Source organism: Zootermopsis nevadensis, unplaced genomic scaffold (assembly GCF_977971745.1).
Source record: "Zootermopsis nevadensis isolate Lab colony 2312 unplaced genomic scaffold, Znev_1.0 Znev_ptg000007l, whole genome shotgun sequence".
Lineage (NCBI taxonomy): Eukaryota > Metazoa > Arthropoda > Insecta > Blattodea > Termopsidae > Zootermopsis > Zootermopsis nevadensis.
The window spans coordinates 11,736,595-11,760,015 of record NW_028259139.1 but is presented as its reverse complement, the minus strand read 5'-3'; the positions used below and the strand labels follow the sequence as shown (position 1 = coordinate 11,760,015).

The window sequence follows — 23,421 nt, the reverse complement described above, 5'->3', positions numbered from 1 at the left end:
CTCCAAACAGCTCTGGATACTTAACATTTATCTGTATTTTCTTACAAAATATGTTATATTTATATAATATAACGTCAAAAATTTCCGTACACCTTGATATATTTCAAATAATTGTTATAGTATATACAATAGGAATAAGACTTCGATATTGGCAATACATACGTCATGATTTCCACTCGCAGCTCTTGGAATCGAGCATGGGTGGGATTTCCCCTTGGGAGTTCCCTTCGGATTTCCCTTTACGCCGGCTCTAGAGATAAACGGGAAATATGCAGACATAATTACATAACACAAGAACTCCGTCAGCATAATTAGCTTTGCATCCAGTAGCGAATGACTCATGGCTGCTAAGGGTAGATGACCTGATAATTTTAACTTCTTTCATACTATGAAGTGAACCATGTCATTGGGTAAAGGAAGAATAAAATGTAAGGCTTAAACATATGAACTGAATTATGATTTTTGTTTTGTATTTTTTTGCCTCCTAATTAAAACTGATTACAACAGATGACCGCTTGATAACTTACATCTTGCCGGATATTTAGACGTAAACCTGAAATACCTCCCAATAAATATAACAATGACAATGACATTGTGTGTATACATCTCGGACTTCAATTTTTCCTTCTGAATGGAATTTAAACTCATAATTTATAAAATGCTCGGTTACTGGGCTTTAAAGGGTTAATACCTGTAAATGACGAATTGAGAACGACTAGAAGAAGAGGGAACCTGGGATATTTGAACTATTACAGCGTCTGACAGGACTAACTGAGAAGCACTGCTAAAAATTCTCGAACAAGTCTGAAGACCTATATGTGAACCCGTAACCTCCCGAATACAAAGCAGGTGTTCGGGTCAACAATGAAAATTATTAGAAAGAAAGAGGGAATTATAATGTATTGGGGTAGGGACCGGTTATGGGCTCTTGTGACACGGTAATTCAACGAGTTCCATAGCAGACGGGGGATTACTTGATTAGCTGCGCTACTATTAGCTTCTCGGAAAGGGCTTTCCTCCACGGAGTCAGTTTACACCAGTATCCGCTTTGGTAACTATTTGAACATGAACGTGGAACAAAGCACACACACAAGTAGCCTACGTCAAGCAAGCGAAATAACGTCATTGAAAACGCCCATGGCTACCAGTCTGACGTCACAGTGCGGGTATTCCTGACAAGGTTAGACTGAGTGGAGGACCGCTATTTTAAGTCAACAGGTGGATCCCCGATCACGGTAGCTCAGTAGGTGGAAAGTCATGAATCTTTTTCGAGAATTCGCTCCCGGATGTTACCAGCATTCATTAAAAAATATTGAGGACCGACTTTTTGTCCGATTACGATCATTGTGCGTTGAAGTTGTATTCTGTAAGTGTCGGAATCGAGTCCTGGAAACACCACTTATTGACTGGTCAGTTAACTAATATTAAGAAGAATCAATTCCATTACATTTTTAAACGTCCAAAACATTACATAGCTCAAACACAACCACAGAAACAAACTTTTTTTGTACTGTCATCACCTCACAGAACATTCATACTGCTTAAATATACATGTTGATGTTGATAATAATAACATGTCTCTGTCGTGAGTAAATTATTTCTTTTAATATTTCCCCACTTCTCTAATAAAGTCAGAAAGGCTAGATACAGCATATAAATGTTCTTTTCAGGTCAAATGTTTGAACATTCACGTAATATACGATGACCACTTGGTTCTAATGATATTAGATGTTGTGCAGTGTAATTTTGAAGAAATTTACAGACGTTTCAGAGGTGCTTACGACCTCCGTCTTAAGGGTGATCATCACACTACACGGCGCAACATCCCAAAACACAATAATATCATATTTGCTGCCGTGAGAACCTGAAATCTCGACAGGGTTCTGTAGCTTTTAATCAGAAGTCGCTCTATTATATTTATGAACAACCACGTCATTTTATTCCAACATATATCTGTAACATATGTTTATGAATTCAGCGACAACAAAATTTTGCATCCAACTTTTTGTTTAGCTTGAACAAATTCAGTTAGTTCGTGTAAGTCAGATGGCTCCACCAGAACCTACAGGAAACACTTCTGGCCAACCTCCAACCCATGGACACAGTCAGAGCACTTATCACATTAAATCCCATTACATCCCAGACTGTTGCAGCAACGACCAAACTGTTTAATACAGTTTTACGTAGGATGTAGTTCGCAGTTCAACAGTGGATCAACTTGTCTCTCAGCTTCCCTTTAGTTGTAACCGCCTCGGCACGCACGATGCTTTATCGACAGTGATGTTTAATTCTTACTGAAGATGTATAAAATAGACAAAAGACAGATGTACCATTTCTTCCTCTGCCATCGTTACTTCAGATAATTTTCAAAATCTGAAGATGGCAGTTTTGGGGAGATTGAAACGAGGCAGTGTTCAGCTACAGCGAGCGGCAATCAAAGCAAGTGGTAAGTTGGAAACAGTAAAATTCATTATCCCTTTCAGCGCTACCTACGAGATATCTTGTTCTCAGTAACTCTGATGTTAGTGGTTAAAAAAAATACGCGCAGTTAATTTGTTAATTCAAATTTCTGTGACGTTGTATGAAACTAGACAGAGCAAATTAGTGTAGAAACTTTACATTCCGAACTTGACCAGTTCGTGACTATTTTTACAGGTTTATGTGAATTTATTCATTTACTGCAGATAAATCCTGGGATAATAAATTAAAACACGCCACGACAGAGTAGTTTCAAACAGTCACCACATGCTGATACCACTAGACACCGCATATATTCTACTAATGATTTCAGATGAAACAGCATAATTAAATATCCTAAGAATAACAATTTAATAAATGTAAGTTACGTATTAGTTAATGAGCCGGGATAGCTCAGTCAGTATAGTGACTAGCTACGGGCTGGACGACTGGGGTTCGATCCCCGACGGGGGCAGAGGATTTTTCCTCTGCGTCCAGACCGGCTCTGGGGCCCACCCAGCCTCCTCTACAATGGGTACCGGGGTCCTTTCCCGGGGGTAAATCCGGCCGGGGCGTGATGTCGACCACTCACCCCCATCTAGTGCCGAGGTCAAGGAAGAGAGGAGCTATACCTCCACTCCCCCCAAACGCCTACATGGCGTATAGTGGGACAAACTTTACTTTTACGTACGTATTAGTTGATATGGATAGTAACCTATATACAGACAAGATAAGGTGTCTTCATAAATACACTTCGACATGATAACGATTACACAACTTCAACATTTCACACACTGGTTAAGAGACTTGCAAAATGGAGGATGAAGTCAAAAAAAAAAGGACCCTGGCAAGAAAACTGCGAATTGTAAGAAGTATAGCAGAAACGATCAGAAAATAATTTATAATACTGGAGAATACTTAAATATTTGCAATGTAAACAACAAAGTAATCTCATAGACAAATAAATTAACCAACGATGCATGTTACTAAAATTGTAGAAAGGTAAGACACAGCATTTGCCTTTATTTGCGCCCTTCAGGGCGAATTGGCGTTCGTCGTGTCATGGTGGGAATGGTGATGCTGGGGCTCGTGTTGTCGGGATTCTTACAACAGAGCGCCACAGTGGCCCTCCTCACCCTCAGCGATCATTTGTCGTCAGTCGATTTCGCCGAATACGTGACCAACACGAGTTACGTCACAAGGTACTGTAACTCGTTCAATGACACGAACGAGACGAACGTAGGGACGGATCCTGAAGATGCAGGTCCTGAGGACGACATCACAGAGTTTGAGCAGGAGGAGGATGATTCTTTTGCGGAGAACGAAACGTCGCACGTCGGACATGGCCGCCATATTGTAGCAGACCCAGATCTGAAGGTAAGCGACTTCTCAGGCGGTACCTGGTTCTACTCCCAACCGGATTATCGGTCAGTATAAATCTTTTCGAAGCTCTCCTCAGTCACTAAAGGAAAAGTACTGCATAATAAAGCATAAATTCAAGTCTGCATGAAGCACCTAAGGGACAAACCACTTCCGGGAATCGAACCATTTAGCCTAGTCAATATACCGAATGAGCTAAGCGGTTCCTCAAAATAAGTTTTTCTAATTTTCTCTTCTCGCTGCCTGTATTTCTTTGTCTCATTCCAGTTGGAGAAATAAAAGTCTTGACGATAAAGAAAAGAATTATGATATTTACACTACTAGTCAGTTTGTTCATTTGTCAATCACATATAATCAAATGCAGTTTTCATTAAAATAGACTACCATCCCGAAATCTAGCAAACTTCTTGCTCAAACAATCTGACGTTCTTGGTCCAAAATCCACTAATATGCTGATTACTGAAACTAACAATGCCCATCACATAAAAAGATTCCAGTCCTGTACGAATGTTCTTAATTCTCCAGAAACTAAAACAAGAAAAACAGAAATATTACCGCAGGAAAGCTACAAAAAGTTAGTAAAATCTGTTGTGCCAAATTAGTGGGCATATATTTGTAGTTTTTAGCTTTGGCAATGAATTCAATCTGGAATGTTAAACCATTCAGATTCTAAGAGACATTTCAGAGGAGCCTACTGCCTCCACCATCAGGATAACATCGTCTTCATAATCGTCGCCGTGACCGTAAATTTCACGGAATTCAATTTTTTTTCAGGTAAAATGGGTTCTGCGGGAAAAAGAATCAGGACACACTTCTTACCTTGTGGATTCATATCAAATTTGGTTTCTAAGTTATTAGGAGGAGTGTCTGCAGATAACCACGCTCATTTTACTCCCTGCCACATGTAGGGGCCTCCCCTCCAACTGATTACGAACATTAATTTGAATGTCAGGTTCCTTTTTCTGAAGAAGAGGATCTGGATTTTCGCCTTCGCGAAGTTTTTCTGTGGGGATCATTGCTCGCTCCCCTACCCAGCAGTCGACTAGCAGCCAAAGTGGGTCCTGTACGCGTTTTTGGGATTAGCATTCTGGGCGCCGGGGCGCTGGCCGTCCTGGTCCCATTCGGGGCCTGGTTTTCTTCCTACCACATCGTAATTCGCTTCGTCCAAGGACTCTTCACTGTAAGTACAGTTTTCGTAAGAAATACGAAACACATTAATTACGACAACATGAACTGCGTGTCACCTTAATTTTAAACTACACAACCTTTCAGTTCTTTACTTACAGCCATGCTGACACAAGCAGACATATAAAAGCCATTCTGCTTAAAAGTGCCATCAAAGAGCCCAAAGTGACTAACGCGCTGCTTTGTTCACAGGGCTGCATGTGGCCTGCTCTGCACATGCTCGCTGCCTCGTGGTTCCCGCCGCTCCAACGAAGTGGATTCGTATCCTGCTACTCCGGTATTCAGATAAAGAAGTGTCCATTTTATCGCGAGACCGATAATTGTAAAGTTGATGGCAATATCAGCCGCTATGGGGCAACGGTACAGTCAGCTCCACGGCGTTCAGACTCCTTGAATAACACACACACACACACACACACACACACACACATACATACATACATATATATATATATATATATATATATATATATATATATATATATAACATGAAACTACTCCACACGTGGAAAGCTAATGGACAATCATTAAAGCACTTCCCTGACTTTTATGGAACAAATCAACACCCTCATAACATACATATTTAAAATCAATTTTAATATTATCCTGATATAAAATCGTAGATATTTCGAGTGATCCCTTCTGGTTTTCCTTCAAACATCATGTTCGCATTTTTCACCTCTCCTATGTGTCAATGATGGGACAATGTTACAGCTGTATCATTGGGCTACGCCGCGGCAGGACTGTTAGGAACTCCCTTAGTTCTCGCCCTGGGTCGTGACTCGCTGTGCTATCTCCTCGCAGTCCTTACGCTTCTGTGGGCTACAGGCTGGTGGCTCCTAGTGCGAGACTCGCCCGCAGAACACCCACGCCTGTCTTCCCAGCAGAGGCATCAGTTGCAGAGGGCAATTGGACCGGGAGTGTCTGCCAGAAATTCTGTGAGTTGCATGCAGGCACACGTGTGGATACAATTAACCCTTGAAGCCCAGTGGGAACTATATCTGCCACTTACTTTAACTCGTATGACTTTGCAGGTTCCTCCCCCGCCGTGGCGTCGTATTTTGACTTCTCTGCCTGTCTGGGCCTGCGCAATCGCGACCCTGGGCAGTCACTGGGGTCAAGGTACTCTACAGCTGGCAGTCACAAAATATCTCATGCTGGTTTACGGTTTTGCACTCAGATACGTAAGACATACATACATAACATTTTCTGAATCTTCTGTCTGCTTCATTTTGCTCCCCTCCCCCCACTTCTTGTGGGTCTATTGTCCTTATCGCCTTTATTCAACTAATCTAGACATTTAATGCGATGATTGCTGTCTTCAAGGTTGTAGCGCCATGTATTCTAGTAGAAGTTAACAACGTTTCAGAGGTCATTTCTGCCTCCATCATCAGGGCGAAAGTTCATAAAACAGCCATCTTCTTACTCACAGCCGTGACACCCTCAAATCCTACTTATATGATACATTCAATTTAACTTCCAACTCTCTGTTTCTAGGACCGCGTATTATCAGTGCTGCCTCATCTTGGGCACTTCATGGCAGCCCTTACGTTCGGCCGGCTGGTGGACCATGTGAGGGGAAAAGCCCTTGTATCAACAACCACCGCCAGGAAACTTCTCGTCTACATCTGTAAGTAAACCCACTATTCTAAAGAATTTTATTTAACCAATCCAGGTCAACGATGGAATAGTGCTATAACACAGACGAGCTCTTCGTCACATATTGTTTCAATCTTAATATTCATAATCATTTTAACATTTCTTTCCGACGCTATTAAGAATTTTATGTGAGAAGTGGCATCAAATCAGTTAACATTGTGAAACATTCAAAATTCATTTCTGTAGATTATATGTAGATGGCAGCATACACCAAAGAGCAATGTGTATTTTCGAGTTAAATAGCTAGCAGTCTACAGATGAAAGCATGTACTGTTGAATTATCGTAACTAGATGGCAGCACAGACTAAGGAGTTACGCATGAAGACAATTGTTAATACTGGTTGCAGAGGGAAACACATTGCATATTTAGGAAGAGCTGTACAGGCGTACGTGCAAAAATAAAATCATGAGAGACAACCTGCTTTGGGGTTAGAAATAATTGCAAGATTCCCAGGTTTTGCCCGCTTGTCCTCCTGATAAGAGTAGTTTGTTTGTAAAAATTTGTAGCTTCAGACAAACAGCGAAAGTCAAAATTCCTATTTAACAGTGGTCATCAAAATTGTCCGATATAAATTAATGATGAAATGTCTGGACAGGTTTTGGTCAAATTCTCCAATATAAAACCTAACCAAGATTTGTTTAGCGTTGTCGAGTTGTTTAATCCACAAGATTACAAACGCGCCTGAAAAGAATAAAGTCATTGTATTGTAGTCAAAGAGTCGAGACAAATCAATCACATGGTCTGGACACGCAGTGGATATTCGGGGTTTAGGTCCCAAGCAGACGGGCATAATTTTTCTCTTCGCCACACCGTTCAGATTGATTCTCCGTCCCACAAAACCCCCTTTCTAGTGGATATCGCGTATTACTCCTCTAAAAAAAAAATCGCCACCCATGCACCCTAGTTCTGTCTCCAGTGTTGTGTGTTTCTTGTATCGAGCCCACTTCATGCCGGGCGCAGTGCTCTTCGTGGTGGGGTACAGCGGATGCGACCCAGCGACACCTGCTGCACTCTACACAGCTGCCGTTGTAGTTAGTGGCGCTACCGCAGCTGGCACATATGCAAGTGCTGTTGACATCGCACCAAACTTTGCAGGTAGAGCTAAAAGCTAAGTACTTTTTCTTCCGCTCACTGCCCAAAGGGAATGCAAGTACGTGTCCAACCTTCTGTACGCCCACATCTTTCACCTAAACACATTTATCTTAAATTTGGAACCGGAATTTCATACTAATCTTTCTCGATTAACTTCGTTTTAGACCATACTGATTTAATACATAACGTAATCAAACTTAATTCACTTTTTAAAAATCGGCTCATCACACAGAAATAATGCTAGAATATTTTTCGTAAATTCCTTTAAAATATTAAACTTTTATTTGAAACTGTTTTTAAACGATATATTTAAGAGAATGTAAAGAAAAATATCAATTACCCCTGTGAATATATTTTTATCTGAAATTAACCTACCAAACCATATGGAAAAGTTTAAGTGTACATTAACCCTTTGAAGTCGAAGTTCGTCTAAATAATATTTAAGAATTCAGTCCGTACCGCAAAGAAAGCACCACACCTCACCATTACAAAGATCAACTGGTTAACGCTGTTTAAAGAAATAATCGCTATTTACACTGAGAATTATTCGAAACCCACAAATACACTGATTGTTAAAGCAGGTGCATTGGGCAGCTTAGAGGATTAAGGCGCACGTTCAAACATATATTTTCAAAATTAAAGCTGCTATGAAACGCTCAGCGTAAGATGGATGGTTTCTGTACTTCCAGGAACGGTTTTTGGTATCAGTCAGACTTTTGGGGCTGCAGGAAACCTAGCATCCAGTTACGTAGTGAAGGAAGGTCTCCATGGATCAGTAAGTAATCTTCGAATTTAATGTTAAGACGTTCGGAGTTTACACAGACAGGCCTCAAACTCAAAACTTTCTGCACAGTTGCCTGGCTCGTGGCGCCTTGTGTTCGGGGTAGCAGCTTTTGTCTTGGCGTTGACGGCCACAGTCTTCATGGCTATTGGCAGTGGCACAGTCCAGCCGTGGAACTACTTGGCCGATCACCGGACAGGACCTCAGGAATCAGCATCAGAAGACGAGGCAGTGGAAGAAGAACCAGTGGCAACAAGTATTGAAGTTGACACCGCTTCCACATCACAAGAATCTCCCGAAACGTCAAGTAAAACAAAAACTGCCACAATGACGACTGAGGTATAATCTCAAAGGAAAAATAAATAAGAAATTTTAGTTATACATATCCTTGTTCTCAGGCAACCGAAAAAGTGTTTTTCTTCCTTAACGTGAGGTAAAATTTTAGTTTTTAATATTTTAATCTTTACGCTTTTAGACAGCAAATATGCAACCAAAATATTCTGAACTGCATCCCCCGAATTAAATCTGATCTTAATTTTTCCCAAATACAAATTTTTTTTGTATGTCGTTCCCAAAACTGAACCTTTCTATATTTTCAAAGTATTCATTTGCTACATTCACAAAGTGATTTCGTCCTGCGGTGTGGTGACGAAACGTAAACATACACTTTTTTTCTCTGCGTTTACTTCTAGACTATCTCTCTACTGGCGCGTAATATTTTATGCGTTATTCTTCATGGTACTTACCCTTTCGCCCAATAAAATATCATAAATACGGACAAGAAACTGATGTCTCCTAGTGAATTAAAACTCCTCTGTTTACTAGGCCCAAAAATGTTAACTTCGTGCCGGGTCTGAAACAGTGGGCGGGGCTCGAATTGTAGCCTATGGGACAGGGGTTCGTTGTTCTTAACAGGACTCGCTGCGGAACTACATTGCTCCAGATGGTGAATAATAGGAAGCTTCAAGTTTCCTTTTATGATAAATATTAAGTCTGATAGAACATTTAATTCATGATTTAGTTATATCCCACGCCTTGTACAGGTTGAGAAAAACCACGCAAATATATGGCTTTGAAACACAAATTGGTATCAATATTTACTTTCTACACCATTTATTTTAACTATCACAGTATGCATTGTAGGTGTATGTTTTCAATTAAATACAAAACATAAAAATACTGGTCACATGTTGATCACGATTAGTTAAAAGAACTTAATAAATGATCTACAATTTAAACAAACTCAATTTTTGTGAACAAAATCAACTACGATCGTGTTGATTTTGAGATTCTGGGTTGGGATATCGTGTAGGTGGTTACCAACGTTTTCGTTGAACACATCATCTTCTTCTTTGGGGTTGAGATGACCTGAAGATGGAAGTGATGTCATAACCCACGATTCCACAACCGATATCTTCACTGCTGTGACAACCTCAAATCTCAGATTCATTATCAGTTAGTGCTGCCATCTTCTAATTAAAAACAAAATGTTTGTATGTAAAAGTTTTGAGATTTGTGTTTCTGTTTAAACCCTGAATAAAATGTGCCTAAATGTGTTTAATACAAGCCTTATTATGCAAATAATCTGTGTATCAACATCCAAATTAAAAATGTTATTTAAACATAAAAATGCAAATTTATACGTGCACAAATGCGTTCCTCCGCACTTTTTTTATTCGAGAACCACAGAGTGTGAAACAAAATTACATTCAAATGCTACTTCTGTGATGGCTGCTCTTACAAAACTAATATAATTTATTTATTTTTATTTTTACCGTTCCAAAATGTGTCTACCGCGTTAACTTCAGAGTATATCATCACTTTTTTCAATGACCTTGATATTACTACTCGCACTGATCCGCCATATTTCAAATTATTTTTAAATATTACAACAAATAATTGCAGACCTACTCATTTATAATTTCACTGCAATACAATACAATAAATCCGAAAACCAAATGTATTAACTAACTAGTAAAATACAATGTATTTACAAAACAAACACTGGGCTCAACAAGTTAAAAGCAAACAATGTGGATAAATAATGATAATAATTATATAGTCTAAAACAAGCAATAGGTATTAACTTCATATGCCACATAACATGTATAAAAATGTTTAAACGGAAAAAACTCAGACCCCACCTCGAAATTCTTAATTCTATTCTGAGCGAATAGTATTTTCCTAATTTTCTTTTAAAAGTCTGTTCAAAAGAAATCCATACTTCCTGGGATTACGACCGAGAGGGGCCATCTGTTGACCTCTTGGCTGTCGTCTCCTCAGTGACGGGGTCAAGGATCTGGACGTTTCGCACGGGGACATGCGATCGAGGCCTGACAGTGGTAGTTGTGGTTGTGCTGTAAGGCTGTGACCTTTCCTGTATGTTCGGGTTCTGCTCCACGGGTCTGTGCTGTATCCTGCCTTGCTGGGCTGCGCGAACAGCTAGCAACATGCGCAGGATCAATGCGTCTCTGTACTCGTCTGGTAGGAAATCCTGAGGATATCCTACCTGCTGATTACGACCGGGATACGGAAGCGGCTGCTGGTAATAATCAGGAGGAACGGACTGGTCATTAGCGAAAGGCAACTGCTGAGTGTACACTTGCTGGGGTCGATAAAGCAGTCGTCTTCGTAGATGGTAAGGTATCTGACTTGGATAAGGATTTGGGCTTTGGTAAGGTCGCTGATACAGCTGAGGATCATAAGGCAAGGCTTGATTGTAAGGGGTCTGTTGACCATAGGGCCCTTGCTGTGGGGGATACGGATTTACGTACGGTACTTGTTGAGGGTAAGAAATAGGGTAGGGAATGTTCTGACGGTTATATTGTGGTTGCTGGGGGCCATAAGCTTGCTGTTGTCTGTTAACTTGATAAGGATCGTCAAGGAGTTCTGGAGGAATATTGTTCCCCAGTGTCATCATCAAGGCTATCTGGAAAGGCGTGAGAGGTGGAACTGAGCTCTCTTGACGGTACTGATAATCGTTTACGTAAGTCGGATGGCGCGGCTGCTGACGTCCGAGCAGATACTGAAGAAGCTGATCATGAAGATCGGGATCAGGTCCAGGTGGGGTGTACTGATAACCTGGTCCCGAATACTCGAAAGCGGCAGGAGGTATTCTTGGGTCCAGGACACCTTCACGGATTACACCGAGGGGTATTCTGACAGCTCCACCTGTATTTGATGGTATAGCGCCGGGTGGAATATCATCCTGAGGATACCCTGGTCTCTGCCTCGTGCCTGCTATGTCTTGAATGAACTGACTTTGCAGAACACCGCGAGATTGCGCTGGGGTGAAGCCGGGCTTGAATGGGATGGCAGAGATGGGTCGGGGACTGCCCCCCATTGAACCACCGTACACGTCTCCTGTGTCATCAGACCCGGACTGGCGCGCCCGCAAGAACTGCGGTGGCAACTGCACTCCAGGATTGTAGTTCAGCCCTCTGTCTTGTGCAAGCTGCCTTCTTAAAGTGTTTCCCTTCGCGTGTCGACCTTCTTCTGTGCTGTCTTTACTCTCCTGTGGTTGCTTTGAATGAAGAGTAGCAGTAGGTGACTCTGTTACGTCAGGAGGTTTGCGAGCGAGCACAATTCTCCTCAGCAGCTGTCCGGATGGCGTTGCGCTGTCAACTGGCTGGGTGGGACGTATATAGTGGCCGTAAACCACTCCAGTCGGCCGCGGGGAGGTAGTTTCGACACGTTCCGCTGCTTCGTTGACTGCTGCTGGCGTTACGAATATCTGCTTCACTGGCTCTCCCCCGGGTGTTCCTGGTTGTTGTCGAATGTACTGGCCATAAAGTTGCAAAGGTCTCCTGGTTGTGGCCGACCCCAGGGGCTTCTCTGTTGAGCTAGGGACCTCTGTAGGTCGACGGGACTTTGCGATTACCTGGATAACCGAGGACCTTGTCGATGGTTCTGGAGACTCTGACACGCCCGCTGGGGTTAAATTCTGCGCATACAGAAGGATCGGTCTGCGAGTGGTTGTGAGGGAGTCGTGTACCAACGGTGTACGTCGTGTCGTTACCTGCGGTCCTACGACCTGTTGGTACAGTAACGGTGCGCTCCGAGTTGACAACTCTTGATTCCTTTCGGTTTCGGTGACGGTGGAAAGGCTCCCTTTGGATTGGAACCCGGTGTTGTTGCTAGCAGAGTAGGACACCCTCTTGAGCTCCCCAGATTCGTCTACAAACCCAAACATCCCCTTTACGTTCCCCTGCACGTCACGTGTTTCGATTTTGAAGCTTCCATCCGCGGCCTCGTACCCAAAAGTGTATGACCCATCGTCGTTCACGCGGTTGATCTGCTTAAGAATAGCAACCTGCTGTTGGGATTGGGCTTCTTGTTCTTCCGGTGACTCTTCCTGGTCGCCAGTCGCTTTCACAACAGCGCAGCTCCAGGAAGTCATCACAAGCCACCATGACGCTGCTGCAAATGTCACCTGGCGAATAATCACCGATCTTTTATCAACTATTTCCATGCTAAGATACAGACAGTTCGTTATGAAGTAGTTTAATTCCTGGTACAAAAGTAACGTTTGTTTGTATGAATTATCATTTGCACACTAAAGGCAAAATTCAAGTTTTTGAAGTACGGTTACCACGAAAAAGCAGAAACAAAATATGGAATTTGTTTTTTAATTAAATCCAGGACTGAAAGATGTAAACAAGGACAGAGCTAGAATTATTCTCCGGTATCGAAACGGAATGAGAACTGAGGGCACAAAAGGGCAAAAAATGAGAAGGACGAGGTTGAATAAAATGGCTAGATCATGCGTGAAGGATGAACTTCGAACGTTTACCGTAGTACACTTGTTATTTGTATCTACAGAATAAAATCCTTCTATCTCCAAAGCTTCTTTCCTTGCACTGACAGGGTAATCTGCAAAGGTTTATAATGCATACAGCGATCTACATCCACTCTGCTGATTGTTATCTTCTGGGATGTAACTCCGAGTGGTAACGGAAAGTGGTCATCAAAGTTGCGGAGGAACTTATCTGCCCATCTTATATTCACACTGAAGATGGAGTCACTGTGTTCATCCGAAACGTTGCCACACAACCAGAATGCTTCCCGGCGCAACAACCCAGAAGACTATCATTTAATATCCACGTCGCCATGAAAACCTAAAATCGTGCAAGATTTTTATTTAAATTTCAGAACCGCATTTTAAGGCATGGTCTACAAGGAAAATATTTCTATTTCTGCCAAAAAAATAATTTAAATTCTCTAAAAAAAATCTGGCAACTTCATGGAGATAGCAGGCGCAACCTTATATTTTACTAAGTAAAATTATAACACCATTTGACTGTCTAGTTTAATATAAACTGTTCCAACAATAATTTGTATCTGAAAAATTACCGTCGGTACAGATTCGAGATGGGCCTGGAATGTATTACTTCATTTTCTTTAACAAAGCACATATCCCCTTGAGTGTAAGCACGCTGCAACACATCAGCTGTTCTACGTACCTTGCAGCTAATCTTCATGGTTTTCCTTATTACCTACACACAATTCAGACTGACGAGTGGGGGTGATTTGGGGGTCTACTATATAGTCTGCTTTGCAGAGGGGCCATAACCTTGAGTTGGGGTGGGGGTGGGGGCACAAACCTCCTCCTGGGGTGTCGTGAGACAGTGAAAGTGTTTATTATCATTGTAAAAAAGTGAACTGTATGGACTCACTGTTTCGCATTTCTAACGACTTGAGCTCATAACATAAGACACATTCCCAGGCTTTGCGTAGTTCTTATGTACAAGACTTAACAATCGTTGCATAAACAAGTGGTTTCGCTTTCCTGACCATTTCCTAAACAATTCACAGTACAAAGGGCAGAAGACAAATCTGATACACAGAACCGGACATATTGTAACAGACAGCAAGCATTTGAAAGAAAATTGAGACCAATATGGGCTTTATTTTAAGGCACTATAAAAGTAAGGTATTAAGTACACGACCTGAAAGGAAAATTGAGAGACCTGTGTAATAACAGCAGTGGTTAAGCCCATGTAATGACAAGTCAGAGATATCTTAATGGTGAATGGCGGATTGTGACGCATATGACAGAAATTGGCCATGGTCTATTCCAGACAAAAAGCCTGCCGTTTTCCTTGATGGGTTTACGTTCATAGATTCTAAAGTTAATTTATTAAACTGTTACTACTAGACTCACATAGCGTTAAATGAGCATACATGACAATGATTATTATGAAATTCGCCTGGAGAGACTGAGATAAACGATAAACATCTTTATTCAATAAATGAATTAGAGTCGAGAATCGAAACCGGGTACCGTCCGCATAGAAGTCTCCACAATTTCCCTCTGTGAGTGAAGACCCGACAAAGTTGTCGTAGGTCTGAGTCACGAATTAGGGTCCTCTAGAATACCAAGCGGGATGCTAACCATTTAACGGCAATATTTGGTAACGAAGGGTATCACAAGCTTACTAATGATTGATAACTAACTTCATGGAACAGAGTCCTTGAGAAGTTAATAGGAAGCTCAGTTGTTAAAGTAATTCGCCAACTTTTATGGAAACCGTAGTTTCATTACCATGTTCACAAGGACTGGCTACCGGTCTCTGTCCTGAGTCAGATGAATCATAACTAGATCTCAAATCCTTTTTCCATAAGATGCATTTCACTTTTATCCTCTCAATGACTCTTAGATCTTTCAAGTTGTGTCTTACTTTCAAAAATGTCGAAGAAACGTTTTGTACTCATTTCTCATCTCCCCTATGCGCGCTACAAGCCCCTCCCGTCTCATGGTCCTTGATTTGAGCACCCTAATAATATATGATGAAAAATATAAATCACAGAGGTCATCATTAAACAGTTTTCTCAAGTTTTCTGTCACTTTATTCTTCTTAGGTTCAAATTTTCTCTTCAGCGTCATTTTTACGCATTTCTATTGTTAACCAGATTCACGTTTTAAAGATTCACAAATGATGTTGATCATTTTGGTAGGGTATATGAAGTTAAATCTATATGTTATTTATTTGCCACGGAATAATATCTGCATTATTCCTTCTTGTAATTAATATAACAATCGAACTATGTAACCGATCAACCAATCAGCTGACTTTAGTATGTCTGATTGAGGTAAATAAATTACTAAGTAACCAAGAAACTATTCAACTAAATAACCACCAGACTGAAAAATGTTGCATAACGCGTTCATTTTGTACACATAGTATAATCCTTAAAATATGTAACGACATGGACTTAGTTGGAACGGAAATTTCAAGGTATTTGATATTCGTTCTGTCAATTAACATAGAAGACTAATTCAGGAGGCTGAGGACATTGTTGCTGCAACAAAAACATTTCGTAAAACATCATAGAGAGAGATTAATTCATGTAGACTAAACCTCCATAAATCAAGAGTTCATAATGGGGACCTTATTCCCAGAGGGATGAAGTAAGACGCATTACCGGTGTACAAAAACACAATACAACTGAGACAAAAATACACACGATTGTCTGTTTTGGTTCTCTTAATCTCCGGTGAGATGGTTGGATACGAAACTAGGTTAATTTCAGTCCCACACTACCCCCACCCCTCAACCCGTACCCCGCTAATTATTCGACGAACGTAACACAACGCTGTTCGCTGCTGAGAGTCAACGTACTCACGGATTGCGCTGTGCTGCATAAGTCCACAGGAGAAGTAATGCTTGATATTTGATTTAGCGTCTTATGATAATTCCTGTGACTCTTTGTGCATGCTCCCGGGGCGGTGTTATAGCGTGATCTTGTGTCTAAGTCGCATCACCAGTATTCAAAGGCGTAGTTACACATTTAAAAATATAATTATTTGTGTATTAGTAAACTATCTGGTATCAAGTTTAATGTAAATCAGCTCATGTGTTTTTTTTCCAAGTTGTTACGGACGGACAGATATGTCGAAGCTCGTGGGTGCATATAGGATTTGAGATTTTCGCGGCGAATGCAATCAATAAAATCTTCTCGGGTTAACTCGGCTGATTGCCCGAGAAGATTTTATTGATCATGGGTACATTTCTGCTCGTTTTGTTTGAAAACTAAATGTAAGAAAGTAGCTGTATGTTATAGGACAAACAGGTTTTTTGCAATAAAGTAACACATTATTCGTGTGCCTCAAAATTTTGGAAAAATAATTATATTTTTTATCAGGTATGTAAAAAAAATTGATATACCGAAATAAATAAATAAAACCTAAGACAAAAAGGAAAAGTAAAATGAGGCAAAAGATATAGGAAATCGTACATTATAACAAACACAAAATAAATAAAAACGATAAACAGAGAAGAAAGATAGAATTAGAATTATAAAAAGTAAAGAAGAAGGGAGATAAGAACAAGAATAAATATAAACTGAGGAAGTTAAAAAGAGAAGAAAAATAAATAAAGACTAAACAAAACAATAATGTAAGGAAGGAATAATGAAAACACGAAAGGCAAAAACTCGTCCACGTGGCCTCGGGGGAGCTAGGAAACTGCATCGTAACACTTGCGAACATTTGTTGCTGCTTCTGATGGAAATCTGAGTTCCGCACATGTTAACCTGGGGACTCGACACTGCAACATCCTGCAACATGTCCGTGTATTTGTATTGGTATAACACCGTAACATGTGGGAAATGTTAGGGAAATTGTCACTGGGTGGGGATTGGGTCAATCGAGGTCACCAGGTTATATAGCTCGTAAGCCGAAACAGACTGCAACGCCACCTACAAGAATGAACCAATTTGTTTTCAGACTGTTATGAAAGAATACCACATCAGCTCCTGACAAGTCTACGGAGTTCGACATTAGCCTACCCTCGCTGTTTCCACGATTTTCCGTGGCTGGGCAACCGAGATTCGATCCTCGACACGGGTAGAAATTTTTCTGTTCGGCTACCCCTGAAAACCGGGTCTGGAGACTAACAATCCTTCCATCCAATGTTTACCGGGGACTATCCTGGGATTTAAAAGGCCGGAACGTGATGCTGGTTAGTACCACTAATGATCTGCTTCAGGCCGCGGATAATGGACAGTTGTGGCGCGAACACGGCGGGTGTGAATCTCCACGCCAGTTGAATAACACAAATTCTCTTGAATGGAATTCCGGTGAATCATCACGGTACAAGCAGCTGGAATGTGGTTCTTCTTCCTCTGCTGCTGCAGATTCTTCAAGCTGACCCTGAAGCAAACCACGTCGTGTGACAGCTTGGATGGTGAAAGTGGTCCAGTTTCCGACCCAAGCCTTTCTTTTGCTCTACCTTCGACGGACGAACAGATGAAGGCGAACTTCGCGTTATGTAACAGACCAGTGGGCGATGGATCACTTACACTAATTGTATGTATTTACCTCACTTTGCTTCTTTTATCTTTCTACGTTTACCTTCACACTTTCCTTTTTATTTCGTTTTTAATTCTCCTTCTTTTCTCGTGTTTCTCTGTTCCTTCCTCTGTCTGCTTCTTTACGTGAATTATTCTTCCTTATATCTCCACTCCTTTCTTTCTGAATAGATGATACTTAGTCTAATGTTGGGAAATTTCCATAATAGAAGTTCGCACTTGGGTTCCATCCTAAGTCAGCTTAATCCAATTCACAATTTTTTTTATTGAGATTCATCTAAAAATGATTGCCACCGCAGAAGAGACATTTAATGCTCAAGATTCTAGAAACGACGAGGCTTAGAGTTGTGGGAGACGAGTGACGGCGTGTGTACGTCCATTTTCGATAAATCGCCAGTAAATTCACACGAAATTTGAAACCTACTTGTCTGTCGCCTTGCTACGTTTCAAAACTTTCGTTTAAAGACAGTAGCAATTTCTTAAGCTCTGTGTTGGAGAAACTGCATAATATTCATTAGCCAACAATGAGACCCGATTGTCTTCTATTTTCAACGAGTTCCCAGTGTAAAAACAAGAAAAAGGTTACAGTTGTCAGCTTCCATGCAAGTTCACTTTCAGATCTATTATGCAGTATTCGATGTTTCCTGTACTTGTAAACTTATTATCATTTGTTTGAATATAGACAAATTTCTGAGCTGGAATGACTCTATACGTTCAAATATGTAGGATCCTGTTTATGTGGTAATACATCAACAAATATGAACTTCTATTAACGCAATTTTAGCAGAACACAAACAAAATTTAGATATTGTTTGACAGAGATGGTAGTTGAAGGGTTTGAATTACAGATGTCGAATTTTCTCTGCAAATCATAAACGATGTGCATATCTGCTATTTTATAAGCATGGAAGACGAAACTAAACGGCAAACTGTAAACAGTTCTGATGTAGAAAAATTACATGAAGATCTGTTAAGAGATGAACCAGTTATTAAAGCGCCTTGAGTCGGAACAGGTGTATTTCTGTATTTGTGACACTGTTACAGAACATCGAGTGTTGTCATGGATATCTTCAAACTGTGACCTTGTTGTGGTACAGATTTCGCTGTAACACAGCGCCTTCGGGCTGGCATCCGGGGTGACATTGTGATCTACAGAATCAAGGCCGACGACTCGAAACATAGAACAACTTGAATGGAATCGTCGCCTGTTTTAAGGAACACTGATTAAATTACAAAGTAAAATATTAATTCAGAAAAAAATAGGACCTTCTTGTAAGCTGATAACTACGAGCTTGTAAAACGAAATTCCTTCAAAAGTAGTCTATAAATTTTTTGAACGATGTTACACTTTCCCATGCTACTCACGATATAAATCGTCCATAAACGAAAAATTATTTTCGTAATAGTTTTAATATGAGGTATTGTTAGTCAATAAAAAGTCTGCATTGTCTCTCGACAGTTAAACCATATTTTTTGATATTCTTTAACTAACGAATCACAATAAGTTTACATTATGAACTTGCCATTTAACCGAGTCTGTAGTAAGCATTGTTTGGAAATAAACCATTATAATTTGGAAATATATAAACTTGGTCATTCCGGGAAAGAAATTTTAAGGTCCTTTTAATGAAATAGCAGAATATCTCATTCACAATCTAAAATTACATATCTTTCTCCTAAAATTACTCCCATTATTTCAACCTTATCTTCTTTCGACAGCCACGCCACGTTAATGAAATGCAATCACAGTCAAAAATTTTCAAAATCGTCAGCATACTTTCTTAAAATAACAGTGATACTCTGGAGGTTGGCTAAGCTTTGACATCTTTCACTTCTCATAAAACTGTACCTGAAATCACTTTAACCTTCCACACAAAAAGTCTTGTATATTATTTAACGAGACAGTGCGCAAGATAATACGAATTCCAGTCTGTACATTTTCTCCACACTCTGTAATCTTTACCTCAAGAATGTACGAACCACTGCATTTCAGGGACTTACTTCCTTTGCGTATTTTACCTCCAGTCCAGGATTTATTAGGTCAGAACGCAAAATTTTGGTCGGAAAAGCTGGAACGCGGGAGACCACTTGGAAAACCGAGAATATCATGTTGAATCTCAGACAAACATGATTTTGGATGTGGACTTGATTTAGCTGGATCTCGACAGGATTTTATCAGCTGACTCTTGTGAACATGGTAATTAACTTTCGAATTTAATGAATACCGTAACTTTCTTCACCAGACAACAAACATGAAGAAGCAAGGAAGATGATTCATTCAGTAATTCTTAAATATAAGAAGTACAGTATGCCCCATAAGTCATTATCCACATCTGGTCGCAACCCACGAAAGCTGCAGAGCTCAGAAGTTTGTTAGAGCCGTCTGAGAATCCTAATCCGATCAGCGCCTTGATACACAAATTCCGAAGGTTTGTTTATATTAACAGGCAATTTAATGATCTCGATATGTTAAATTCGTCGTATGGAATACTGACAACATTAGATAATACCTGCCATTGAATTCAAGGACCTATTACATGTCGAGAATCTGGTATATTGACAGAAAAAAATTTATTACTACGTGTCTCATGCCATGTTAAGGGATTCCCAACCTTCATAGATAAATATGTTATTATGCATAAATTACTGTAACCATGGTAACGCTGTTAAGATGTTTTCGGTCACATGATTTCCATTACTGCCTCCTACGTCTGCCAAAAATGACCATGACACACACTATTTCTTCAGTGTGTGTAGTTCTTGACGGTTCTCATAGCCACATACAAAACTTTATTAGTTTCTGTACAGCAAATCTTGTAGACCGGTTTCTAGTTTAAATCTATATTTCATTGAAAGGGCACTTGCCCCCGGATCTCACTACTACATTTTAATCGACCAATAACGACAAATGTTTAAACGTAAGATATTTAGTTTAGTTTCATTGTGTCCTCTAAATAAGCACACCCCGACAGTAAAGTCCCTTATGCGTCATGAAACCAACAAATATTCTTGCAATCGAGTGGGTTGGCTCAAATTTGATGTACAGACCGACATGTGACCGGCTTCTCTGACTTTACTAACTGGCACACCAGTAAAACTACGCTTGTATTCTACAGGTACCCTGTTCGTTTCCTGACCAAGCTACCGGCTTTTCTGTCTGAGAGTTCTCCCTTAGCTTTACCAAGCGAAGTCCGGGACAAAACACAGCCTGCAACTATCCGAATTGTCTCCTGCCGTAAGTCCGTTTTACCAAAATGTACGTTTTTATTGTCTTCCCCTATGTGTGCTACATGACTGTGTTCGGTTCCCATTCTCTCTACTTGTCACAGTTTAAGCATGACGTAACAAGTTGAGATGTGAACGCTGCACTAATCCACCTTGATAACATCCGTATTCACTCCATTAACAAGGCTATAATTTCCTGTAGTACTGAAACTGCTTTTCACTGAAAGACAAATCTTAAAAAAGCGCCTGTCTCTTACAAAACTAGGTCACGGGCCAATGAAATCTTTTCTGCCGTTAGTTTCTGTGCGAGACCCAAATAAATTATAATCGTAGTCACTCATAAAATTTAAATTCGGTCATCTGGATTCAAAATTTGTCTGGTCAGAACTGAGAGACCTAACTGAGGACCGACGTAATAATCTAATGGGCGAACGGGCCCATCACACTCCAGGGGCGGTGATGGATAAACATGGAACACTGGCAGAGAGAGAGAGAGAGAGAGAGAGAGAGAGAGAGAGAGAGAGAGAACCTAAGTAACCGTGTCCTAGTGCAATTTTATCCACTATAAGACCTAATCCAGATTTGGCAGTATTAAACGGCAGACTGCCTTAGCACAACACGACAGTCAATATTTTGTGTTAGCGTATGAGTCTAATGACATGAGTTCAGAGATCAGAACATACATGAATTGTTTTATACAGCTTCTAACCTTTATTTCAAAACCGTCGTATAAATACTGCACACACGGAGGCTGAGTTTATGAGATGGAACTCTAAAAATGCATCATAAAATCTAAATTATCTCTGAATAAAATTATTTTCAACATTATTTCTTTGATAATTTAAATACGTTACTGGCCTTAATGTTAATTTACTTAAGGAATTAATCTATGGTTGCAAAGCTAATGCCACTACACATATCAGGTGTTTTGTGTACTGAGAACGTCTGTCGTTTAACGTCCCGTTAGTTTATGTAAATGGCTGGATACCTCGTCGGTAACGCGTCTGACTCGCATACCGGAGGTAAATCTTGTCACAGAGACCTCCGAGCACTGCTGTGCTTTCAACTTCCGTCAACATAGTCAGCTTCCGGAAATCTTGAAATGTGTGTTAATATGTGTAATTTTTGATGTTGACTGTAGGAATCGGAGAGAAGACCGGTTTCACACCGATTTTCTTCAAAGCATGGGACAATTCCTTCACCTTCGAGGATCGTACAGAGTTTTCGTCGTGGATTTCTTCAGTTTCGCCAGGATTAAAAATGTCACACGTTTAAAAATAAAAAGACTAAATATATGTTAACGTTCAATCGCCCCTAATTCAGGATAAGTCCGTAACATAATTGTTAATAAATCACGTGACGATAAGATAATATCAGTTATCTGTCTGGGAACCACAACGAAATTATATTCACAAAGACTTGAATAAAATATGAAATTAAAGAAATTCGTGATATTAATTAATATGCCTGTTACCACGTAGTGCAAAAATTAAACTATAAAACATTTAAAAATACAATTTCACCTCCTGTGGGTGTGAGGCTGAAACTCACGTTCTAAGTAGAAAACAGACTGAGGATGTTTGAAAAACAAAGCAATCAGGAGAATATCAGGACCCGGGTAAGAGGAAGTAACAAAACGTTGAAGAAAAGTACATAAGGAGGAGCTACACAATTTGCACTTTTCGTGAGATATTATTAAAATGTTCAAATCAAGGCGGTGGGGCTGGACGGGGCATGCAACACACACAGCAGAAATGAGCAATGCGTAAAAATTTTACTCTTAAAATCTCAAAGAGAAGACCACGTGGGAGATCTATATGTTGATGGAATGATAATATTAAAATGCATTTTAAAGAAATAGGCTGTGAGAATCCGGGCTGGATCCAACAAGTTTGGAACAGGGTCCGTTGCAGGCATTCGTAAACCTGTTCCATAAAATATTCTTTTTTAAACTGCCAACTATTGAAACAAGTGTCTGTAGAGCGGAGATACACAACCGACATTTCTTCCAGTTTTTAGCAATTAACATGACGACAGATCACCTTGGGCGAAAAGCATAAATTTGATTATGCCAAGTGTAGCATAAATTGAAAACATGCGAAATCCAGGACAAGGTTAATGGTCACGACTAAAAACGTTCCAGTCTCTCAGCAGAACAACTCCAGGTCATTCCGAAGTAGTACCAAGTCAATTAAGTGCTCGTTGAAATTCAACTGCAAATACGAGAGACATCAATTTAAAACTTTAAAGCACAAAGATAACCTGCCTCAACAAACATTTCCAAATTTTTCCCACATTGTGTATTTATGTGTTTCGTATGATTCTCTGG

At 40.2% G+C, this 23,421-nt stretch overlaps 2 protein-coding genes across 3 annotated transcripts in view; one reads left to right on the top strand and one right to left on the bottom strand.

Moving 5' to 3' along the window:
* Positions 1-2,157: 2,157 nt before the first annotated feature.
* LOC110831113 (dietary and metabolic glutamate transporter) lies at positions 2,158-10,121 on the top strand. Its single transcript, XM_022066731.2, has 10 exons — positions 2,158-2,446; positions 3,497-3,834; positions 4,790-5,017; positions 5,215-5,299; positions 5,737-5,960; positions 6,057-6,206; positions 6,520-6,652; positions 7,622-7,777; positions 8,464-8,549; positions 8,628-10,121. Exons 1-10 carry the CDS (start codon positions 2,380-2,382, stop codon positions 8,898-8,900), a joined length of 1,740 nt encoding a protein of 579 aa, XP_021922423.1. The 5' UTR covers positions 2,158-2,379; the 3' UTR covers positions 8,901-10,121.
* Positions 10,122-10,191: 70 nt separating this feature from the next.
* The window catches only part of LOC110831112 (uncharacterized), a 134,759-nt gene continuing 121,529 nt past the window's right edge, over positions 10,192-23,421 (bottom strand). Inside the window, exons 1-2 of one of the 2 annotated variants that reach the window (XM_022066730.2) lie at positions 14,018-14,286; positions 10,192-12,987 (exon numbers count right to left, since the gene is read on the bottom strand). In XM_022066730.2, coding sequence (XP_021922422.1) covers positions 10,789-12,987; positions 14,018-14,035 — 2,217 coding nt within the window. In that variant the 5' untranslated portion in view covers positions 14,036-14,286 and the 3' untranslated portion in view covers positions 10,192-10,788. Of the gene's footprint in view, positions 12,988-14,017; positions 14,287-23,421 lie in introns of those variants that run through there. The other variant, XM_087344282.1, reaches the window with a different exon arrangement.